General features: G+C 48.3%; 1 protein-coding gene across 2 annotated transcripts in view; it reads right to left on the bottom strand.

Annotated features, from left to right (window-relative positions):
* The window catches only part of LOC140385667 (neural-cadherin), a 444,649-nt gene that overhangs the window by 109,355 nt on the left and 313,480 nt on the right, over positions 1-21,814 (bottom strand). For both annotated transcript variants that reach the window (XM_072468059.1, XM_072468060.1), the window contains exons 13-14: positions 8,529-8,778; positions 8,112-8,239 (exon numbers count right to left, since the gene is read on the bottom strand). In XM_072468059.1, the coding sequence (XP_072324160.1) occupies positions 8,112-8,239; positions 8,529-8,778 (378 nt within the window). The remainder of the gene's footprint in view (positions 1-8,111; positions 8,240-8,528; positions 8,779-21,814) is intronic.

Raw genomic sequence — 21,814 nt, 5'->3', positions numbered from 1 at the left:
AAAGAACTCCATGATGGTCGTCCGGGTCAACGGGCACGAGACCCTCTGCCTCTTGGACTCCGGGAGCACGGAGAGCTTTGTCCACCCCGATATGGTAAGGCGCTGCTCCCTCCACACCTACCCCGCCTCACAAACAATCTCCCTTGCCTCCGGGTCTCATTCGGTCCAGATCCGGGGGTACTGTATCGCCAATCTCGCGATGCAGGGCGTGGAGTATACCCGTTTCAAGCTCTACGTCCTCCCCCACCTCTGCACCCCCCTACTGCTCGGATTGGATTTTCAGTGTAATCACCGAAGCCTGACCCTACAGTTCGGCGGACCACTGCCCCCCCTCACAGTATACAGCCTCGTGACCCTCAAGGTCTCCCCCCCCCCTTCTGTCTTTGCAAATCTCACTCCTGACTGTAAGCCCATTGCCACCAGGAGCAGGCGGTACAGCTCGCTAGACATGGTATTTATCAAGTTGGAGGTCCAACGATTGTTGAGTGAAGGGATCATAGAGGCCAGTAACAGCCCCTGGAGAGCGCAAGTGGTGGTCGTCCGGACCGGGGAAAAGAACCGGATGGTTGTGGACTACAGCCAGACAATTAACCGGTTCACACAACTGGATGCGTACCCCCTCCCCCGCATAGTGGAGATGGTCAACCAGATCGCGCAGTACCGTGTGTTCTCCACGGTCGATCGGAAGTCGGCCTACCACCAGCTCCCAATCCGCCCGGAAGAGCGGCACTACACTGCCTTTGAAGCAGCCGGCCGACTCTTCCAATTCCTCAGAGTTCCCTTCGGCGTCACTAATGGGATCTCGGTCTTTCAGAGAACGATGGTGGACCAGTACGGTTTGCGGGCGACATACCCCTACCTGGACAACGTGACCATCTGCGGCCACGATCAGCAGGACCATGACGTCAACCTTCAGAGGTTCCTCCAGGCCGCCCAATCCCTCAATCTTACATACAACAAAGAAAAGTGTGTCTTCCGTACTACTCGACTGGCCATCCTCGGCTACGTCGTGGAGAACGGAGTCCTAGGACCCGACCCCGACCATATGCGCCCCCTCACAGAACTCCTCCCTCCCCCATCCTCAAGGCCCTAAAACAATGCCTGGGGCTGTTCTCCTACTCCACCCAGTGGGTCCCCAACTACGCGGACAAAACCCACCCACTTATTCAAACCACCGGTTTCCCCCTGACGGATGAGGTCCGCTCGGCCTTCAGCCGCATCAAGGCCGACATCACCAAGGCCACAATGCACGCGGTGGACGAGTCTGTCCCCTTCCAGGTAGAGAGCGATGCGTCAGACGTCGCCCTGGCCGCCACCCTCAACCAGGCGGCCAGGCCAGTAGCATTCTTCTCCAAGACCTTCCACGCTTCCGAAATCTGCCACTCATCGGTCGAGAAGGAAGCACAAACCATAGTGGAAGCCGTGCGGCACTGGAGGCACTACCTAGCCGGTAGGAGGTTTACCCTCATCACCGACCAGCGGTCGGTCGCCTTCATGTTCGACAATGCACTACGGGGCAAAATTAAAAGTGACAAAATCCTGAGGTGGAGGATCGAACTCTCCACCTACAATTATGATATCAAGTATCGTCCTGGGAAGCTCAACGAGCCCCCAGATGCCCTGTCCCATGGCACATGCGCCAGCGCGCAAGATGACCAGCTTACCCACTTCATTAAGTCCCACAATCTGCCCTTCTCCACCGAGAAGGTCAAGGCAATGACCAGGGACTGCCACGTCTGCGCCCTTTGAACGCCTAAGTATCGATTTCAAAGGGCTCCACCAACCGTAATATATATTTTCTCACCATCATCGGCGAGTACTCCCGCTTCCCCCTCCCCCGACCTGACCTCGGCCACTGTAATAAAGGCCCTGCACAGCATCTTCACACTGTTCGGTTTCCCTGCCTACATCCACAGTGACCGGGGTGCATCGTTCATGAGCGATAAGCCACGCCAGTACCTGCTCAGCAAAGGCATTGCCTCGAGCAGGACTACGAGCTCTAACCTGCAGGGAAACGGGCAGGTGGAGAGGGAGAACGCGACTGTATGGAAGGCCGCCCTTCTGACCCTCAAGTCTAGAAGTCTCCCAATCCCCCGCTGGCAGGAGGTCCTCCCTGACACCCTCCACTCCGTCAGGTCACTCCTCTGCACAGCCACGAACGAGACCCTCACAATCGTTTGTTTATCTTCCCCAGGAAGTCCATCTCCGGGGTCTAGCTTCCACCTTGGCTGTCAACTTCGGCACCTGTCCTTCTTCGGAGGCACATGAGGAGCCACAAGACCGACCCGCTGGTCGAGAGGGTCCAGCTGCTCCAGGCCAACCCCCAGTACGCCTACATCGCACACCAGGACGGACGGCAAGGTACGGTCTCCCTACGAGACCTGGCACCAGCTAGTTCCCCTGCCAACGCGCCCCCCCCCCCCGCTACCCGCCCCCACCCCCAGCGTCGTACACCCCCCTGGGTCTCCTGTACTGTCCCACACCAACACTGCCGCCACCCACCATCCCCCTGTCTACCCACACGCCCCTACCGTCTCCGACTCGCCGGACTGAGGCTCCAGCTCCAGACACAATGCCCCTGGAGTCACCACCTGCAACAATGGTGCCCGCCGCACCGCCAGAGCTGAGGAGAGAACGATCCGGCCTCCAGAGAGAATGAATATGTAATGACCCCACGTCACCCCCGCTGGACTTGATTTTTTAACAGGGAGTGAATGTGGTGAATGTAGTCACCACAATACATGACACTGTAACCATTGTACCACCTAATGTAACCTTTGATCTGGAAGTGGTGATACGAGCTGCTTCCAGGTACTGTACTGTAACCCCGGTGGACTCCGCCTCTGGCTCCGCCCTCACCGGGGCCATATATAACCTGGCCACCTGCGGGTGTCACTCATCTGCACAACCGACTCTGGCTAGGCAAGGTCACGACTAATAAAGCCTTATATTCACTCGCTCTCTTGGCCTCTTGGTGAATTGAAGGTATATCAACCCATTACTGTCCCTGGCCCGGGCAGCCATTCCCCAGCAAGCCCAACAGTTTTCAACGTTTGTTAGCTTCCCGCTCCCCCTCCGCAGCCATAGTGCCCAATCCACGTTTGTCAATACATGTAGTAATTCATGTCTGCGAGACATCCGCCTGAGAGGAGTGGAGCATCGTGGAAGGGAGAAGCATATTGTGGCCGACCCGCTAATCAGATTTAAATGCATGCATATGCCGGTTTTCCATGCTGCTGCCAGCACAAACCTCGTTATCGCCACCAGCGAGGGACCAGACCACCGAATTGGTGGCAGGCGCAGACCTCAATTATGGCTGGACGCCCGATTCTCCAGCCAATCGCATTCCCGTGTGCGACGTTGCAAGGCAGCGAATTTTGCCCAATGTTTATAAACATCTAGCTATGTTCAACAGCTGCTGACCACATCAAAAGCAGCTAAGTATTTTAAGCTGAGAAATAGAAGTGAAAGCTCTCCACTCCTAGATGTTTATAAACATTGTGGTTAGGTTCAAAGCAGGGTTCTTGAGATGCAAAAAAAATTACATTATGGGATTTGACGTCCCTGGCTAGACCAGCATTTATTGCCCAGGATTTGTCCTGTTTCTTGTGTGCAGGACACAGCTGGGCAATTTTCCAAATTGCCAATGTTGTAGCTGTACTGGAACAGCTTGGCTAGGGGCGCAGTAAGTTCTAGAGCTCAAAGCTTCAGTACTATTGCTGGGATATTGTCAGCAACCACAGCATTTGCAGTATCCAGTGCTTCATTTCTTCAAATAGCGTGAAGCTGAAGACTGACATCTGTGATGCTGGGGACCTCCGGAAGAGACTGAGATGGATCGTCCATTCGGCACTTCTGGCTGAAGAGTTTGTGAACGTTTCAGCCTTATCTTTTGCACTGATGTGCTGGGCTCCTCCACCATTGAGGATGGGGATATTTGTGGAACCTCCTCCTCCAGTTGTTTAATTGTCCACCACCATTCATGGCTGGATGTGGCAGGACTGCAAAGCTTAGATCTGATGCATTTGTGTGGAATTGCTTAGCTCTGCATATTACTTCCTGCGTTTGCTGTTCGCCACGCAAATAGTCCTGTGTTGTAGCTTCACCGGTTGACACCTCATTTTCAGGTATGCCTGGTGTTGCTCCTGGCATGCCCTCCTGCACTCTTCATTGAACCATGGGTTGATCCCCTGGCTTTTTGTTTATGGTAGAGTGGGTAATATGCTGGCCATGAGGTTGCAGATTGTGGTTTGAATACAATTCTGCTGCTGCTGATGGTCCACATCACCTCATGGATGCCCAGCTTTGAGTTACTAGATTTGTTCAAAGTCTATCCCATTTAGCACGGTGGCAATGCCACACAACACGATGGAGGGTATCCTCAATGTGAAAACGGGACTTTGCCTCCTCAAGCACTGTGCAGTGGTCACTTCTACCCACTACCACACTCGGTGAAAACACGTAAAATTCCACCCTATATTTCATAAAAATCTACTTTAAACACAAAAAGCTCAAGAAAACACTTTATGTTCTACTTTTATTTCCACCCAATAGTTTTCTATGTTTTACAACGTCTGGAGGGTTCCCTCACGTCTTCTGGGCAGCACGGTAGCACAGTGGTTAGCACTGTTGCTTCACAGCTCCAGGGTCCCAAGTTCGATTCCCGGCTTGGGTCACTGTCTGTGCGGAGTTTGCACATTCTCCCTGTGTCTGCGTGGGTTTCCTCCGAGTGCTCTGGTTTCCTCCCACAGTCCAAAGATGTGCACGTTAGGTGGATTGGCCATGATAAATTATCCTTAGTGTCCAAAAAGGTTAGGTGGGGTTACGGGATAGGGTGGAGGTGTGGGCTTAAGTGAGGTGCTCTTTCCAGACTCGATGGGCTGAATGGCCTCCTTCTGCACTGTAAATTCTATGATTCTATGATTCAAACCAACAGGTACCACTGTTTACAGGAATTCACTTTGATTCTCCTCAGTATTGCTGCTATTCACTGAGATATGAGATTTACTGGTGTCCTTCCACTAGCATCCACAGCTAGGCAAACCCTCCAACTTTCTTTCAATACCCCATATTGCTCTATGACTCCAAATCAGAAACACCCCTTGTTTCTGATAGCTCTCTGCTGCTGGTTCCACAGCTGTTTTTACAGCACTTGGCAGACTGTCCCGCTGCCTGTCTCAAAGCTGTTCCCAGGCTGCCTGACCTGAATTGCCTGTTTCTGGGAGAAAGCACTCAGATAAGTACCCAAAACCAAAAAAAAAACATTCGCTGGAATCTCTCCCCATGGCAACAAGGCACACTTGGGATATCCCAGATACAGATTAAAACTAATCATCTCCAATTCCCAAACCTCCTTTCCCCATCCTGGGAAACCAGGGGCGCAATTCTCCCATTGGGAGTCTAAGTGCCAACGGCGGAGTGAAAACCGGAGTGTTTCACTCCGGCGTCGGAACCCGCTCCCAGCCCCCTATTCTCCCGCCCCCAGGGGGCTAGGATCGGCGTCGGGTCATTTATGCGCGTCGGGCCGTGGCGCCGCGTAAAAGCAGCACCGTGTAAATGACACGACCGGTTCCGCGTAAATGACGGCACCTGCGCATGCACAGTTGCCATCCTCCCCGAGGCCACCCCGCAAGAAGATGTCGGATGGATCTTGCGGGGCGGCGGAGGAAAGGAGGTCCTCCTTCAGAGAGGCCGGCCCGCCGATTGGCGGACACCGATCGTGGGCCAGACCCCATTTGAGGCCCCCCCACGGTGCAGGGACCCCCTTCCCCCCCACAGGCCGCCCCACCCCCCCCCAGCATTCCCGCGCTGTTCCCGCCGGCAGCGACCAGGTGTGGATGGCGCCGGCAGGAACCCATCGTATTGGGCAGGCCGCACGGCCCATCCGGGCTGGTGAATCACCGCTCGCCCGTTGCAAACAGCGAGCGGCGATTCTCCCTGCGGCCAACCGTGATTCTCGCCACGCCGGTTTGGGGGGGGGGTGGGAGAATCGCATGCGGGTGTCGGGGCAGGACTCACGTGGCGCCCTGGCGATTCTCCCACCCGGCGTGGGGGGGGGGGGGGGGGGAGAATTCCACCCCATAACCCCTTATTGAGATAACTGGAGACACACCATCTCCACCAAGACATTCTGAGAGGTAGCCCATTGATTTGTTTCCAATACTTGGCTCCATGACCGTAGAAAATCAACACAGGTCACATTTTGATTTGCAATTACTTTAGGCCTGTCAAACAGCTTCTCAAACAAGATGTTTTCCATTCATCCTGTACTTAAAGGTTTAATTTCCTAAACTAAACGTTTTACTCCTAAAACATAAAATCGGATATTTGTAACAGCATCACCAGCATCTTTAGACCAATGCTTTGATTGGTTATTCTTCTTGCTCATCATCCTCCTCTTCTACAGTCCTCTGTTGTTCCATTTCATTCAGGTTTTGGTAGAATAACCTCTGCACGGGCAGCACAGTGGCGCAGTGGTAGCACTGCTGCCTCATGGCGCCGAGGTCCCAGGTTCGATCCCGGCTCTGGGTCACTGTTTGTGTGGAGTTTCTACATTCTCCCCTTGTTTGCATGGGTTTTGCCCCCACAACCCAAAAATGCGCAGGGTAGGTGGATTGGCCACTCCATAATTGCCCCTTAATTGGCAAAAATGAATTGGGTACTCTAAGTTTTTTTAAAAAATTAAAAATTAAATAAAAAGAAATACTACCCTCTTCATGGGAGGCAAGCAACTCTTTAACATCGACAATGTTTAGTTCATCTGATCCTATTTGCTTGTCCGTTTCTACAATCGTATAGCCTTTGGCTCTGTAGGTTCTTTCCACAACTTCCTCCACAAACCATTCTTATTACATAAGGTAACTTGATTCTATGCCACTGAGATGTTACCAGTGACCTTATTGATGTGATAATTCTTCTAAAATTCCTTTAGGATAAGAGCATCATCGCTTTCAGTTTCTCTGATGGTCAGGCCAAAGATTCCTCTCTGATAATAAGGCTTGAAGGTTGAATATCCTGCCAGTAAAACCTTGGCCCTAGCCTTTCCTTGAACAAGCATTACACTGAAAGGCATGTGTTTTTGAGTTTAATGTTCAATCCAAATGGTTCACAGATTTTCATCTCCATCATAATTCCACTCTGATTTATTTAATCTAACAGCAGCCAAAGGAGTTATTAGTTTATCAAACTATTTTATTCTTTCAATTTTAATAATTATCCTCACCATTGTTGTTGGCAAGTCAAGAGCTTTAGCGACATCTGCTGGAGATTCTCGAGAGCAGGTGACACTTCAACCCAGCTTAGCCTCCCTGATACACAGGCTCCTACCATCACTTGAGTTTAAAGGAAGGCCCATGTCATTAATGTTTCCACTTTTATTTTGTGTATTATTAATTTCAGAGGGCTTTATAATATCTAATTTCCAATGGAAGTGCAACCTGTTTTCACTGTCTTTTCTCAGGAGAAAACATTTTATAATTACAATGAACTATGAATTATTTTTATGGGTAAAATTAGCACAACAATTCAAGACAACCAAGATGGCGATAGGAGGATACTCCTAGTTTGCATGGTTCACAAAATGGCAGAGCACACACTGGACCCGTCTATACTGTACAAGATAGTGAGTGTTTAACCAGCACTCAAATGGAGTCCACTACCGTACAATCTAGGCGCAGCACAGATAAAAATATTTAAAATAAATCCAGTAACTGATTCCTCCCAAGCTGTCTGTTCCCACTTCACCCGAGACCGAGCTCCCCTTGCCCCAGACCTCTTCCCATCAGCCGGAAAATTGAGGTTGGACAGGAAGTGACCCCAAATTATGGGAAGGCTTCCAGGGAATTTTTCGGGCCCCCAGCCTGGAAACTTGCCAGTGGAGAACCATAAAATTCTGCCCAAAGAGTCTAAATGATTTTTAAATTATTCAGCAAAAATGTATCTCCAACCATATGTTACTGCTTTGGCCTGGGCTGCGCCCTACCTACCGAGTCCATGAATACAAGTCATGTGAGGAAGGTGATAACCCAACATGTTTTTAAAAATTACATAAATGAGCCTAATATAAATAGAGACACTTGGAGAACAAAAGTATGCACAACGTAATTCCTGACCTTTCCATGAAGCCCTGAATCCAGATCAGTTGCCAATACCTGCACGACTGACATTCCGACCGCAGCGCCTTCAGGAACCGTAGCCTCATAAGTGGATGAGGTAAAGAAAGGAACATTGTCATTCACATCTGAAAAATTAAACAACCAAAAAGGTCAAGGGGCATGATGGAGCACAACAAGAGAAGAAATCTTGCAGGGTTAATGGACCAACATTGTCATTAACATTATTCTATTTACATAAATGAACAGTTTTAAAGAACATATTACTGATTTACAATAGTCTTCTTCCATCTTATTCTGGAAACTATGGAAACAATATTGAACTGCCCAGCATGAGAGAGGACCCTTCTGAGATTCTCAAAACATGAGCAGATGGACTAGGATGTAGCATTTAAATTTAGCTCATCACAAACATACCTGTCACGTTGACAAAGATGGTGCTAAAGGAGGCTAATGGAACAGCAGCCACATTCTGAGCCCTGACTCTAAGTGTAAAAAACTTTGTTCCCTCAAAATCCAGTGGCTCTGCCACTAAAATAGAGGCAGATCCATCAGCACGATTGGGTTTCAGGTAGAATCTGACTGGCATGTTTGTTTCTGGAACCTGACCTTCTTCCAGGTTGTAAGTAACTCTTGGATCCCCAAGGGGAGATGTTGCCTTGATAGTCTAAAATCACAAAAGCCAAAATTTAGCATTAAATACACAAGAATCACTAAACTGAATGACAGCTCTTGGACCACTTCAAACACAGTTAAGTGCTGTTAGATTCACAGCTGACCACTTCAAAGACACTCAACCATGTAGTGAGATGATTGGAAAGCACATGATTCTGTTCCAGGAGCTGTCAATCAAAGCTTGATGTTCATAAACATTGTGGCTGGTGTCACAGCTGAAAGGTTACTCAACCGTGAAGGGAGATGAATGGAACAATGCTGACAGCTGGGGGGGGGGGGGGGGGGGCGTGTAGAAGCTGTCAATCACAGCCTAGTAAAATCAATATAAAAGAGAATGTCTGTCTATCACAGCCTAGTAAAATCAATACCAAAGAGAAATTAATGAATAACTTGCAGATCAAAGATCTGAGGTAGTTTAAATCCAGCTGACTGGTTTTGTCTTTCGAGGAATTGACAGGTGCTCTCTAGCTTCCAGACTGGAATCTCTCTTCTAAAGAGGCCTCCGAACAAAGGTTTCTCCTGGGGGGGGGGGGGGGGGGGGGGGGGGGTCTGTGTATGGGGGGGTATCTTTATTTACGAGATCTCAGTGTGGGCCTTTTTATCTGGGGGGTCTCTTTATTTAGAGGGGCTGTATGGGGGTCTCTTTATTTAGGCAGTCTTTGGGTGATCCCTTTATTTAGGGGTCTCTGGTGGGGGGTGTGGGGGTAGGTTGGGTCACCCCTGTACTGTGGGGAGGGGGGGGGTGAGTCAGAAAATCCCAGGGGGGTCTGAATTGCATTGCAGAGGGGGGGGGGGGCAGCTGCTGGACCTCACTATCAAGCTGCCCACTCAAAATGGGGGCGCGATAGCAAGATTCCCTGGGCAACCTCTCACAATTTGCATGGCTGAAGATTGGGAATCACTTCCTGATTTGTGTTCCCAGTGGGAGTGCTAATCAGGTGCAATTCAGCTCCAGCGGAAGGACATAGGGCAGGTTTCTCTGTCCCGCCGCACCAGATTTCTGGTGTGGCACTCTGTTGAGATTCTCTGTTTCGCCGGCTGGTTAATGGGGTTTCCCATTGTGGAGCAGCCCCACCCTGTTGCGAAACCTCCGGACTGCCGGCAAAATGGAGAATCCCGGCGACGGAGAATTCAGCCCATAGTCTCCCAAATGGAGAATCCTGCTCAACATTGAGTGGAGCTGGTTAGATTTTCTCTTGTTGGAGATCGTCATTCTTGTGAATTGTATGTGCAAATACTACTTGCTATTTATCAGTCCAAGCCTAAATTTTGCCCAGAACTTTCTGCATTCAGACAAGAAATGCTTCAATATCAAAGGGTTTCTGAAACACGCTGAGCATTGTCCAATCATCAGTGAACGTCCCCACTTCACCATTGATGAAGCAGCTGCAGATGGTTGGGCTCAGGACTCCTGCGGTGATCCCCTGGGGGTTGGGATTATTGGCCTTCAACAACCTCAACAATCTTCCTGCAATTTAGAAGTTTTATAATTTTTTTAAAATTAGGCTCACAGACCTCTGATGGCATCCATAGACCCAGCTGCAACTCTTTTAATTATGTTCACAATGAAAAATTACAATCATTGCAGAACATGAAAAATATGGGAAGGCTATCAGCATATTAACAACCAGAGTCTAATTTTGCCTGGAGTTAATAAATAATCTCTCAAGCTGTTCGTTGTTTCCGCACATTCCTCTTCACTTTTGGGAGTTCCATGCTGCACTCTGACCTTTACATATGCCATGAATGATTCATTTAAAATGCAGCCGTGATACTGTCTAATTAGATTCATGAAGCAACCTAAGTACCTCATTAGTTTTAACAAGGAATATTTTGGATGTTTAGAAACTAATTTCTATGCAGATTGATGAGCCTATGCCCCAATCACATAATTATTAGATCATTAAGACAATACAGTAATTGTAATTTTAAAATGCAGTTCAAATCACTATTTAGTAAGATACACTTCATACAGGTGAATCCTCGAGGGATGCAATTATGAAAAGAAGTAGCGTCATATCTTCTGAATTCATGTGAAGTATTTCATAATCTGACTGCCTGTAAATAGTGAGGAGGAAGTGGAAGAAGATATTTTCCACAAGGCCCATTCAAATATGCAGATGTTTTATGCATCAGTGTTCTGTGCCTCAGAGTGAGCACATCCACAACCACTTGAAATCCACACAAGAGTTTTGCATTCCAAATGTAGCAGAATATAGGGATACACAGTCCTCTCTAAATGGAGCAGAAAGATCAGAAGATATATCATCCCCTGACAACTTAAATGTGACAGGAACAAAGTAACTGCTTACTTCGCAGCCACAACATTGTGTACCCCATGGGGGGGCACGTGCAAAATGAGAGAACTCCTAACCTAATGTGACGATGAAAGAAAATCAATTTTTGAAGTAGCACTTAATGTATCAAACATCTTAATTAAAAACAAAAGTTTATCCAACTATTTACACGATATTGCACCAGATTTTGTGCTCAATGGTTACATCAACATCACTTGTTATGAAGAAGTAACCTGGATCGTACATGCACGATTAAGTGTGGAATCAGAGGGTGCTTTCCAAATTGCCCTGCCCTTCCAGGTGTTTTGCTATATAGGTACCTGCTCCAGGGACCAATGCTGAAACATATGGGGTGAAATTCTCCGTAATCGGCACGATGTCCGCCAACCGGCGCCAAAAACGGCGCAAATCAGTCCGGCATCGCGACGCCCCAAAGGTGCGGAAGCCTCCGCATCTTGAGCGGCCGAGCCCTAAACTTGAGGGGCTGGGCCCGTGCCGAACTGATTTCCGCCCCGCCAGCTGGCGGGAAAGGCCTTTGGTGCCCCGCCAGCTGGCGTGGAAACGACATTGCCGGGCGGCGCATGCGCGGGAGCATCAGCGGCCGCTCACGGCATCCCCGCGCATGCGCAGTGGAGGGGGTCTCTTCCGCCTCCGCCATGGTGGAGACCATGGCGAAGGCGGAAGGAAAAGAGTGCCCCCACGGCACAGGCCCACCCGCGGATCGGTGGGCCCCGATCGTGGGCGAAGCCACCGAGGGGGCACCCCCCGGGACCAGATCACCCCGCGCCCCCCCCAGGACCCCGGAGCCCGCCCGCACCGCCTTGTCCCACCGGTAAGAGAGGTGGTTTGATCCACGCCGGCGGGACAGGCATTCCAGCAGCGGGACTTCGGCCCATCCGGGCCGGAGAATCGCCGGGGAGGCGCCCACCAACCGGCGCGGAGCGATTCCCGCCCCCGCCAAATCTCCGGTGCCGGCGGGGGGTCAGAGAATCCCGCCCGTTGATCTGAACTTTCAGCTGACTGTGGGGTGGGGGGGAGATCATGAGTGGATGTTCATTGGATATCACCCACTAGGATGGCATGTCTGTCATTCAATGACTCATGTTGGAATTCTTTTAAAAATAAATTCACCCAATTCATTTTTTCCAATAAAGGGGCAATTTAGTGGGCCAATCACCTAACCTGCACATCTTTGGGATGTGGGGGCGAAACCCACGCAAGTAAGGGGAAAATGCGCAAACTCCAAACGGACTGTGACCCAGAGCCAGGATCGAACCTGGGACCTCGGCCCTGTGAGGCAGCAGTGCTAACCACTGCCCCTCTGTGCTGCCCTCATGTTTGAATTTTAAAGGGAGGGGACGAAGAGTCAACAACCCACATGCCTCCAAGTACCTTGGAGAGGGACAGATCAAATTTTCCATGTTAATAATAGGAACAGCAAACGATCTGGGAGGACAGTGGGAGCCATTATTCATTCAGGCTATTAATGAAAACTTATGTCATCAAAATTAGTCAAACTGAAGCAGTGGCACAAAACGTCTATTGCTGGAGAAATGTAGTTTGATTTTTATTAATGGGATGTGCAAAACATAACATGTACACTTTAGACCTAGCAGGAGATCTAAATTTGCTAGGGTTCCTTGGAGAGATGGGGTGCTTTTTTGAGAGATAAGATGCCCTTTTAGCTATCATCCCAGGATTCCTTTGGGAGAAGTAAGGTACCCTTTGGGAAAGGTCAAGTGCCCTTTGCAATTGTCATACGTAGACACGAATGTGAGTAAAAAGTGCATACACCCATTGTAATTGTCACGCTTATTGAGGCTGTCAAAGAGAGGAGTCAAAGACAGTTGTCAAACTGTCAAGGCACTTAAATATTCCGCCTTTTAAATTTAAAAATGATTTCAGCTGGTTTTTAAAAAACCAGCACTTGCTGTTTCACTCTGTCTGTTGATATAGGCCTGAAGGCTACTATTAAAGGATTATAGCCTCATGATTGATTTCATAATCTATCACTAGCACAGTGGAGTGCCTGTTAGTTCACAGTTTATGGCAGCTTCAAGTGATTATAATGGGTGGGATTCTCTATCCATTCATGGCAGTGGGATTCTCCGGTCCCACTGCAATGAATGGGAGAATTGGATAAGCGCCAAATTCTCCATCCCCGCTCGCAGTGGCAATGGGGTGAACTCGCAATGGAGAATCCTGGACAATGTCTTTGAAGTGGAATCATGAATACAAATGCTTGTAGGGGATTAAAATAAGTTAAGGCAGTGAATGGGTTTTCACCATGAAAGTGGTTTGTTTTAAAATAGTGAATTCATCAATTAACACTTAAGAATTTTATTTTTTGCTGAAAAGAGTGACATGTCAAAGTTCTTTGTCTTGCATTCATAGAAGACTTGGCAAGAATATCAATATAAGGGGAAATCAACAAATTATACTGTATAAGAAGAGAATGCTGATTTGTTGACTGTGATTGGTAGAAGTGTTGCCATGGAGAATGCACCAGTTGATGGTAACTGACAGATAACTGCCAAGCATTGTTTGAAATTTAAACCAGGCAGTCTCACCCTGATTGGCCTTGGGAATAAGTGGCAGCAAATGGCTGTCACTTATTTTGCTTAACTGAAACAGTTGCAATGTGTGTACATGTTCTGTCTGCTGCAAATAACAGGGCCTTGTGTATTAATATATATAGCTACCAGCACACCAAATACGCGACACTGTGAGTGAGCCTGACAGAGAATATTAAATTGGTTGTCAGTGTAATTCTTAGTCCATTGAGGATTATTTAACAAATGCTTTTCAATTGCGGAATTGCATCTAATGTTGGACACTGTGTTTTGATATTTGCAAGCACGGACTAGATGATACAGTCTGTAATTTGCCAGTTGCGAACAATGGCTGGGACAGGCTGTTTGATATGATCCACCAATCACGGCCTGCAAAATAAATGACAGCTATTCGCTGATTCAGTCTCCAGGGCAATGGCTTGACCAATCAGGGCCAGGCTGGTTAGTATGAGGATTGGCTACGGAAGGCCACGGAGTGAAAATCTGACCATCCTCGATGTTTTATCCCGGGTCCTGACTCTGTGATCCTAACCCGAGAGTGAAAATTCAAGCCAGAGTAACTTGCCCTGACTGTATAGTTGATTGCTGGGAAGTATGTTTCCCAGGGTGTTTGTTTGCTGTAACCTGTTTTGATACATGTTTGTAAGAATTTTTTATTTTTTTTTAAATAGTAACTTGCCATGTTCACACAAGTCCTACATTACCAGTAAAGGACACTGTCCAGAAATAGATTTCTAATTACCACAAGATCGATACTAAATCCCTTACAATGCCTGTGGACAAGTGTGAGTATTATGATTAGCTGGTAGCGTTTATTTAGCCTCTGAACAGAAAATCTGGACCAATATTTATCCAAGGTAAATCCAAAAGGTCTGAAAGTAAAAAAGAAAAAGAGTGTTTGAATTGACCCTAATACAAAAGCAAACACCGTGGATGTTGGAAATCTGAAATAAAACAGGAAATGCTGAAAATACTGAACTGATCAAGCAATGTCTGTGGAGAGAGAAACAATTTACTTTTTCAAATACTAACTTGTTTCTTCCTCAGCAAGTACCTGCCAAACACGTTGAGTACTTCCAGCAGTTTTGTTTTTATTCCTCCATTCAGAAGCACTACTTGCTGAATTCTGAAAGCATATTTTTCCAAAAGAAACCAAGAATTTCTTATCGAGGGTAAAAATTCACAATATTTGAATTTATTTGATTAGAAGGATGTTGCTAATTGAATTTAAATGTATATTGGTGCTGGGCATTAACTTGCACCCCAATAAATAGGGGTGGTCATTGTGTCAGGAGATGCGTGTTTGTAATGTGTGAGTCTCTGTAAATAAATGCTCATAAATGTTTGCAAAGAATGGTTGAAGCTCTAGCCTTCATCGCCAGGCTCTCTGAATTTTAACAGACATATGTTCCTAGAATCCCATCTGTATATGTTATACACACAACTAAATTTCACCAGACTATTTGGTAAAGAACTCCCAAAGTCAGAACCGGGCAAGTGAGTGATTTGATTTTGATTTTGTGCAATAGTGCAAAATGGTAATAAGCTTCCATCGGCTATCCCATTAGCGGGTTTAAAAATAAATGTAAAATGGGCCTCTGATTCATTATCACCCATTTTACACTACTACATAATCCAAATCACCACCGGTGAAAAGTAGGACAGGAGAAAAAATAGAATATATTTTATTGCAAATGATTTTGCAATCAACATTCCCACTTGGGATTTTTAAGAGTTTATGTTCTAGCACTTAAGTCAGGGAATAAACCTGCAGTTATTTCTCTTTTCTCTGCTTCTCTTGTCTTTTCTCAGGGAATGCGATAGCTTTTATATCCATGCCGTTTGATGATTGAAATACTCATCTGCTTTTTTATAGCTGCATGGTGCTGCTAGAATTTGTAAGCTAACATTTTTGTATTGTCTTATTTCCCCACTGTTTTACATTATTTGATTGCAGGAATTTATTATTCTTAATGTATTTTATTGCAAAACTCAATAAAACGTTAATCAAGCTCTCCAAATAGCTCTGTTTGAAGAACGTTCTACCAGGTTCTCCACTCAGGGTTGCTATCAAGCAACTCCTACTGGAAAGTGTACTTATGTGGGGGTTGGGTGAGGTAGATTTGTAGAGACGTTGATGTTCCTTTATGGTCTGCTGGCATAATACCAAAGCAAAATGCTTTGGATGCTGGAAATCTAAAATAAAAACAGAAAATTGTAGAGATGTTCAGCAGGCTTCGTAGCAGGTGTGGAGACTCAGGAAGAGCGAGCTATTCTGTTGGGCTGACTTCTATTTGAACTGGACTGGGACCAGTATCCTAGCCAATTTATAAGTATGGCTATGGAAAGGGGGGTTTGGGTGAAGGGAGATTTAGAAATCCAAAGAGAAAGGTCAAGGTATCGGAATAGAATAGTGATGTGGATAGAGTCAAGCAGAATGGGACAGGAAGCAACAGAGAGTGAAACAAATAATGTACATCAGCGAATAAATTAATTAAAGGCCAGCCTCTCTGAAGGAGGACCTCCTTTCTTCCGCCGCCTCGCAAGACCCATCCGACATCTTCTTGCGGGGCAGCCTCAGGGAGGACGGCAACCGGCCATGCGCGGGTGACGTCGCCGCGTCCTATACGTGCCGCCGTTTTTACGCGCCGCCAAGGCCCGGCGCGCGTAAGTGATGCAACGCCGCTCCTAGCCCCCCGGGGGCAGGAGAATAGGGGGCTTGGAGCGGGCTCTGATGCCGGAGTGAAACACTCCGGTTTTCACTCCGGCGTCGGCACTTAGACTCCCGATGGGAGAATTGCGGCCCGGGATTCTCCGCCCGATCACCGATTACGATATTGGCGTCGGGCAATGGAGAATTCCACCCTCTTTATCTGAATACATGAAGCATCTGCAATACGATAGATGGATTAGTGGTACAAATGGAGGTATGATTTCGATCGAATCACCATTGCAGAAACATTGAGCAGTACTCTCCTATGGCTGTGCCAGTGGGTTCAATGGCAGGCAGGGATAGGGAGAATTCAGCGGGAGGCCCAAAATTTGGTTTTACACCAGCGTCAATTTCACATAGGATATTTCACTGGTGCCCACCACGGCAGATGGGGAAACCTGCTGGAGGCTGGCATGAACCTCATTTATATACCACTAATGAGATGCAGATGAAGATCACACCACCCCCGCCAGGTTCTCTGCAGCTAAGGAGGGAAAGCACACCAGTGTGAAACACATTTGGAACAATGTGATGTGCAGATGTCGGGACTCACCTGAATAACGCTTGGGGCTGCGTCTGGAGTTCAGGATGGAGGCTGTCAGAAACCCTGGGCCCCAGAACATCACAGCAGTGGGTGGGTGGGAGCATCGGCACCTGGACCGTCCAGATTCAATGTCCTGCAGGAGGTCAATCTTCCAGTCTCAGAATATTCCTAGAGATCCATCTTCTTTCCCAGGAGATCCATCTTCCTGCCTCCGAGTGCTCCCGAAGGTCCATCTTCATTTTCAGGATGTCCACCATCTTTCTTCAATAGTGATGTTGGGTGTCTTTTCAATATGGTACCCAGATAGGACAACTGACTACATGCCATCAGGCCTGCCCCGCCATGGAATATGGTGCAAAACACCCAGGGCGTCATTCTCCGACCCCCCAGCGGGTCGGAGAATGGCCGTTGGCCGCCGTGAATCCCGCCCCCGCCGGTTGCCGAAGTCTCCGGTACCGGATATTCGGCGGGGGCGGGAATCTGGCCGCGTCGGTTGGCGGGCCCCCCCCCGCTGGATTCTCCGGCCCGGATGGGCCGAAGTCCCGCCAATAAATTGCCTGTCCCGCCGGCGTAAATTAGAGTACCTATTTACAGGCGGGACAAGGCGGCGTGGGCGGGCTCTGGGGTCCTGGGGTGGGCGCGGGGCGATCTGACCCCGGGGGGTGCCCCCACGGTGGCCTGGCCCGCGATCGGGGCCCACCGATCCGCGGGCGGGCCTGTGCCGTGGGGGCACTCTTTCCCTTCCGCCTCCGCAACGGTCTCCACCATGGCGGAGGCGGAAGAGACTCTCCCCACTGCGCATGCGCGGGAAACTGTCAGCGGCCGCTGACGCTCCCGCGCATGCGCCGCCCCGACATGTCATTTCCGTGCCAGCTGGCGGGGCAACAAAGGCCGTTTCTGCCAGCTGGCGGGGCGGAAATCCCTCCGGCGCCGGCCTAGCCCCTCAAGGTTGGGGCTCGGCCCCCAAAGGTGCGGAGCATTCCGCACCTTTGGGGCGGCGCGATGCCTGTCTGATTGGCGCCTTTTTGAGCGCCAGTCGGCGGACATCGCGCCGTTTGGGGAGAATTTCGCCCCCAGTTCCATAATTAATGTGGTCAGGTCTGGAAGATTTGGCATGTTTTCCCACTGACCTCCGTAGCAGGATGGGAGAATTCCGGCCACGGTTACAAGGTGATCAAGGTTGGGAAATAAATATTCCAAGGTTCACAATATTTCAGAAACACAGACAGAATGGCAAAGGAGGTGAGGTAGCCCTTACGGTAAAGGATGACATAAGGACATGCGTGAGAAAAGATCTGGCCTCTGAAGATTATGAGGTCGAATTAATATGGGTGCAAATTAGAAACAGCAAAAATCAGAAAACACGGGTGGAAATTGTTTTTAGGTTTCCTAACAATCGTTATACATTTGGGCAGAGGATTAGACAAGAAATTATTGGAGCTTGTAACAAAGGAAATGTAAAAATTGTGGGAGACTTTAATCTTTATGTAGACTGGGACAATCAAATTGGCAAGAATTACCTAAAAATGAGTTTGTGGGATGTTTTCGTGACAGTTTCTTGGAGCAGTACATAGTGGAACCGACAAGGGATAAAGATATCTTAGATATACTATTGTGTAATGAAGCAGGGTTTATTGGTAATGCCATAGTAAATGATCCTCTGGGAAATAGTAATCATGCTACTATTTAGCTCCATGTGAAGTTGGAAAATGACACATTCCAATCACAAACAAAAATCTTAAACACAAACATAGCCAATTACATAGGTACAAGGGGAGAACTGGCTAAGGTTAATTGGGTAAATAGATTAAATGTATCGAGGTAAATTAATAGTGGAAAACATTTAAAGAAACAATTCAAAACAGTCAACAGAAATAAATTCCATTGAAGGACAAACACTCAACAAGAAGGACCCATTCGTAGCTCACTCAGGAAGTTAAGGATAGTGTTAAATTAAAAGAAGAGGCGTGCAATGTTGCAAAAAAAAATCGCAATTCTGAAGATTGGAAGTATTTTAGAAACTAGGGCTACCAAAAAAGTTGCTAAAAAGGAAAAAATAGAATATGAGAGTAAATTAGCCAGGAATATAAAAACAGATTGTAAGGAGTTATATAGGTGTATAAAAAGGAAGAAATCAACTAAAGTAAATGTTGGTCCTTTTGAAGTAGAGACAGGGGAAATTATCATGGGGAGTGGGAAAATGTCAAACGCATCAGTGTCTGACTGAAAACTGATGTGTTTCTGTACAGAAACACAGTTGAGTTTTCAGACCAGATATTCTGGCATCTAATGCTCAGAATACCTGTGGCCATGGTTTGCGCCAATACTCTGGGAGGGCAGGGCCTGATAGAGTCAGCAAGGCTGGCTTCACAGATATTAGGGTGCCATCTTTAAAGGGTGCTCGGATCTGTGTTGACAATAAGTCCCCCCCCTCCCCCGCCGCCCCACAGACACAGAGGACCATCGCCACCAGTTTTAGGATGACCCTCACCACCCAGACCACTATACCCCTCTCCCCCCTTTCTGCTGTGCTGTCATCATGTATCTCCCCTCCCCCCCCACCCTGAAAACACATATAGGGGAACCCCCCCACAATGGAGGAGGGCTACCACTCTGCCAGAGTTCACTTGGTAGTGCCCACCTCAGTGCCAACCTGACACTGCTCCCTGTCACCCTGACAGGTTGGCAGTGTTGTGACAGTTCCAGGTTGGCAGTGCCAGGGTGCAGGATGCCAGGGGGCCTAATATGTCCTCACTCCAGAGGACTCCTCTCCGTGCCCTCAGCATGGCCATCATGACTGGTTCTCGTTTTTGAAAACCAGTTGTGATTTGCACCAGGGTAATGTCACTCCGATTGGGTGGGAGGATGAGGCGTGGGCAGACAATACGCTGTAAAGTTCCTTAAAGTATTTTCAAAGTTATTAAAATTAATGAAAATCAGGTTCACACTCTTTCTGGCGTTAGGGTGGGGCGGGCGGCGGGGAGACTAGGACAATCTCAAGAGTGTACTGCCAAAATACCACCAGCACATCTCCTGTCCCACCAGGGGCGACAACACTCGTGACCGCTGCTACTCAAAAATCAAGGGCGCCTACCGTTCCACCCCCCGACCGCACTTTGGGAAATCAGACCATAAGACGATGCTCCTTCTCCCGGAATACAAGCAGAAACTCAAGCGGGAGAATCCAGCTAAGAAGGTTGTGCAGTGCTGGTCCGAGGAGACAGAAGAGCTCTTACGTGACTGCTTAGAGACAGTGGACTGGTCCATATTTAAGAACTCAGCGACCAACTTAAATGAGTATGCCACCACAGTCACAGACTTCATCAGCAAATATGTGGACGACTGCGTGCCAAAGAAAGCAGTACGTGCGTTCCCCAACCGGAAACCATGGCTCAATCGCGAGATTGACTCCCTACTGAAGGACAGATCTGAGGCGTTCAAGGCAGACAACCCTGACCTATACAAGAAATCCAGGTACGGCCTCCGCAAAGCCATCCGGAATGCCAAGAGAGAATATCAAACCAAGCTAGAGTCACAGACAGACTCTCGGCGGTTGTGGCAAGGACTAAACAACATAACGGGCTACAAAACGAAGCCGAACAGTATCTCTGGCAGCAGCGCACCACTCCTCGATGAACTCAATGCATTCTATGCTCGGTTCGAGCAGGTAACCAACAATCCGCTGGCGAGTGCCCCAGCAGCCCATAATTCACCCATACACACCATCACAGCTTCTGAAGTCAGATTGGCCTTCCTGAAAGTGAACCATCGGAAGGCGACGGGCCCAGACGGGATCCCTGGTCGTGCACTCAGAGCCTGCGGGGACCAGCTGGCAGAGGTATTCACGGCCATGAGGCAGCAATGCTAACCGTGCCACCGTGCTTCCCATCTCTGCAGTAATAAACACTCATTTCTTAAAGGTACTGTCACTACAGATACTTATATACACACCCATTTATAAACACCCATTTCTTAAAGGTACTCTCACATGACATAGGCCTTCCTGAAAGGAGATGCTGCAGTCTCATTGGTTTTCCAACTCAGAGGCGAAACCCCATCTTATGCTTTGACTGCAACCCAATAATGCTTTCCTCTTCTCCACAGAAGCTTCTAGAGTGGCTGAGCATTATCGGTATTTTCTGTTATTCATAGCTGGCTAATATTTTTGGCTCACAGATAAAGGATAATCATGTGCAAGAGATAAAGCAGGGTGCGTGGCAACTGTGAATCAGAAACTCAGCATGTGTACCACTTCCAAAAGTTTTAGCTAAGCCTTTGTTCCTTTAGCTTCAACCAAATAGCTTTAATGCAGACAAACCTCCCTGAGGAAACTTTCCTCCGTAAATCAGAGAGCAGGCAAAAGTCAAATCAGAAACGTAAGCATAGATTGGCAACTCTAATTGTGAGCATTAATTTCTGGGCAAAAAAACAATCTCTTCAGACAGGACGTGATTTAAAATTTATGGTAACAACAGAGGAGAAGACTAATCAGGAAGGTGAGTTGCAGCACCAGAAAGTACAAGCTGTGGTTAGCATGTAAACAAATGAGAACCATCCGAAGGAATTCCCCCACCCCGGGGGCACAGAGGCAAGTATAGCCCGGGGGGGCGGGGGGGGTGGGGGGGGGGAGAACATGCCCTCAACACAGGTTGGTATTGTCAGGTTGGCACTGTCAGGCTTACACTGCCAGGTTAGCACAGTGCAAACCTGGTGCCAACCTATTAGAGCTAATCTGTGCCTGGAGTAGTGAGAGGGGTGGGCCCCTAGCGGGAAACCCATGGGGAGGGGTTCATTTGTGTGGTTGTGGAGGGGGGGGGGGTGCGGGCAATACTTCCACGGTGATGGTGAATGGGGGGGAATGCTAGCAATGATTGGCGGCGGGGGGGCGGGCAGATTCCAGT

The sequence above is a fragment of the Scyliorhinus torazame genome, chromosome 11 (assembly GCF_047496885.1).
Source record: "Scyliorhinus torazame isolate Kashiwa2021f chromosome 11, sScyTor2.1, whole genome shotgun sequence".
Taxonomy (NCBI): Eukaryota; Metazoa; Chordata; class Chondrichthyes; order Carcharhiniformes; family Scyliorhinidae; genus Scyliorhinus; species Scyliorhinus torazame.
The sequence above is the reverse complement of the archived record's forward strand: the minus strand, read 5'-3'. Positions and strand labels throughout refer to the sequence as shown.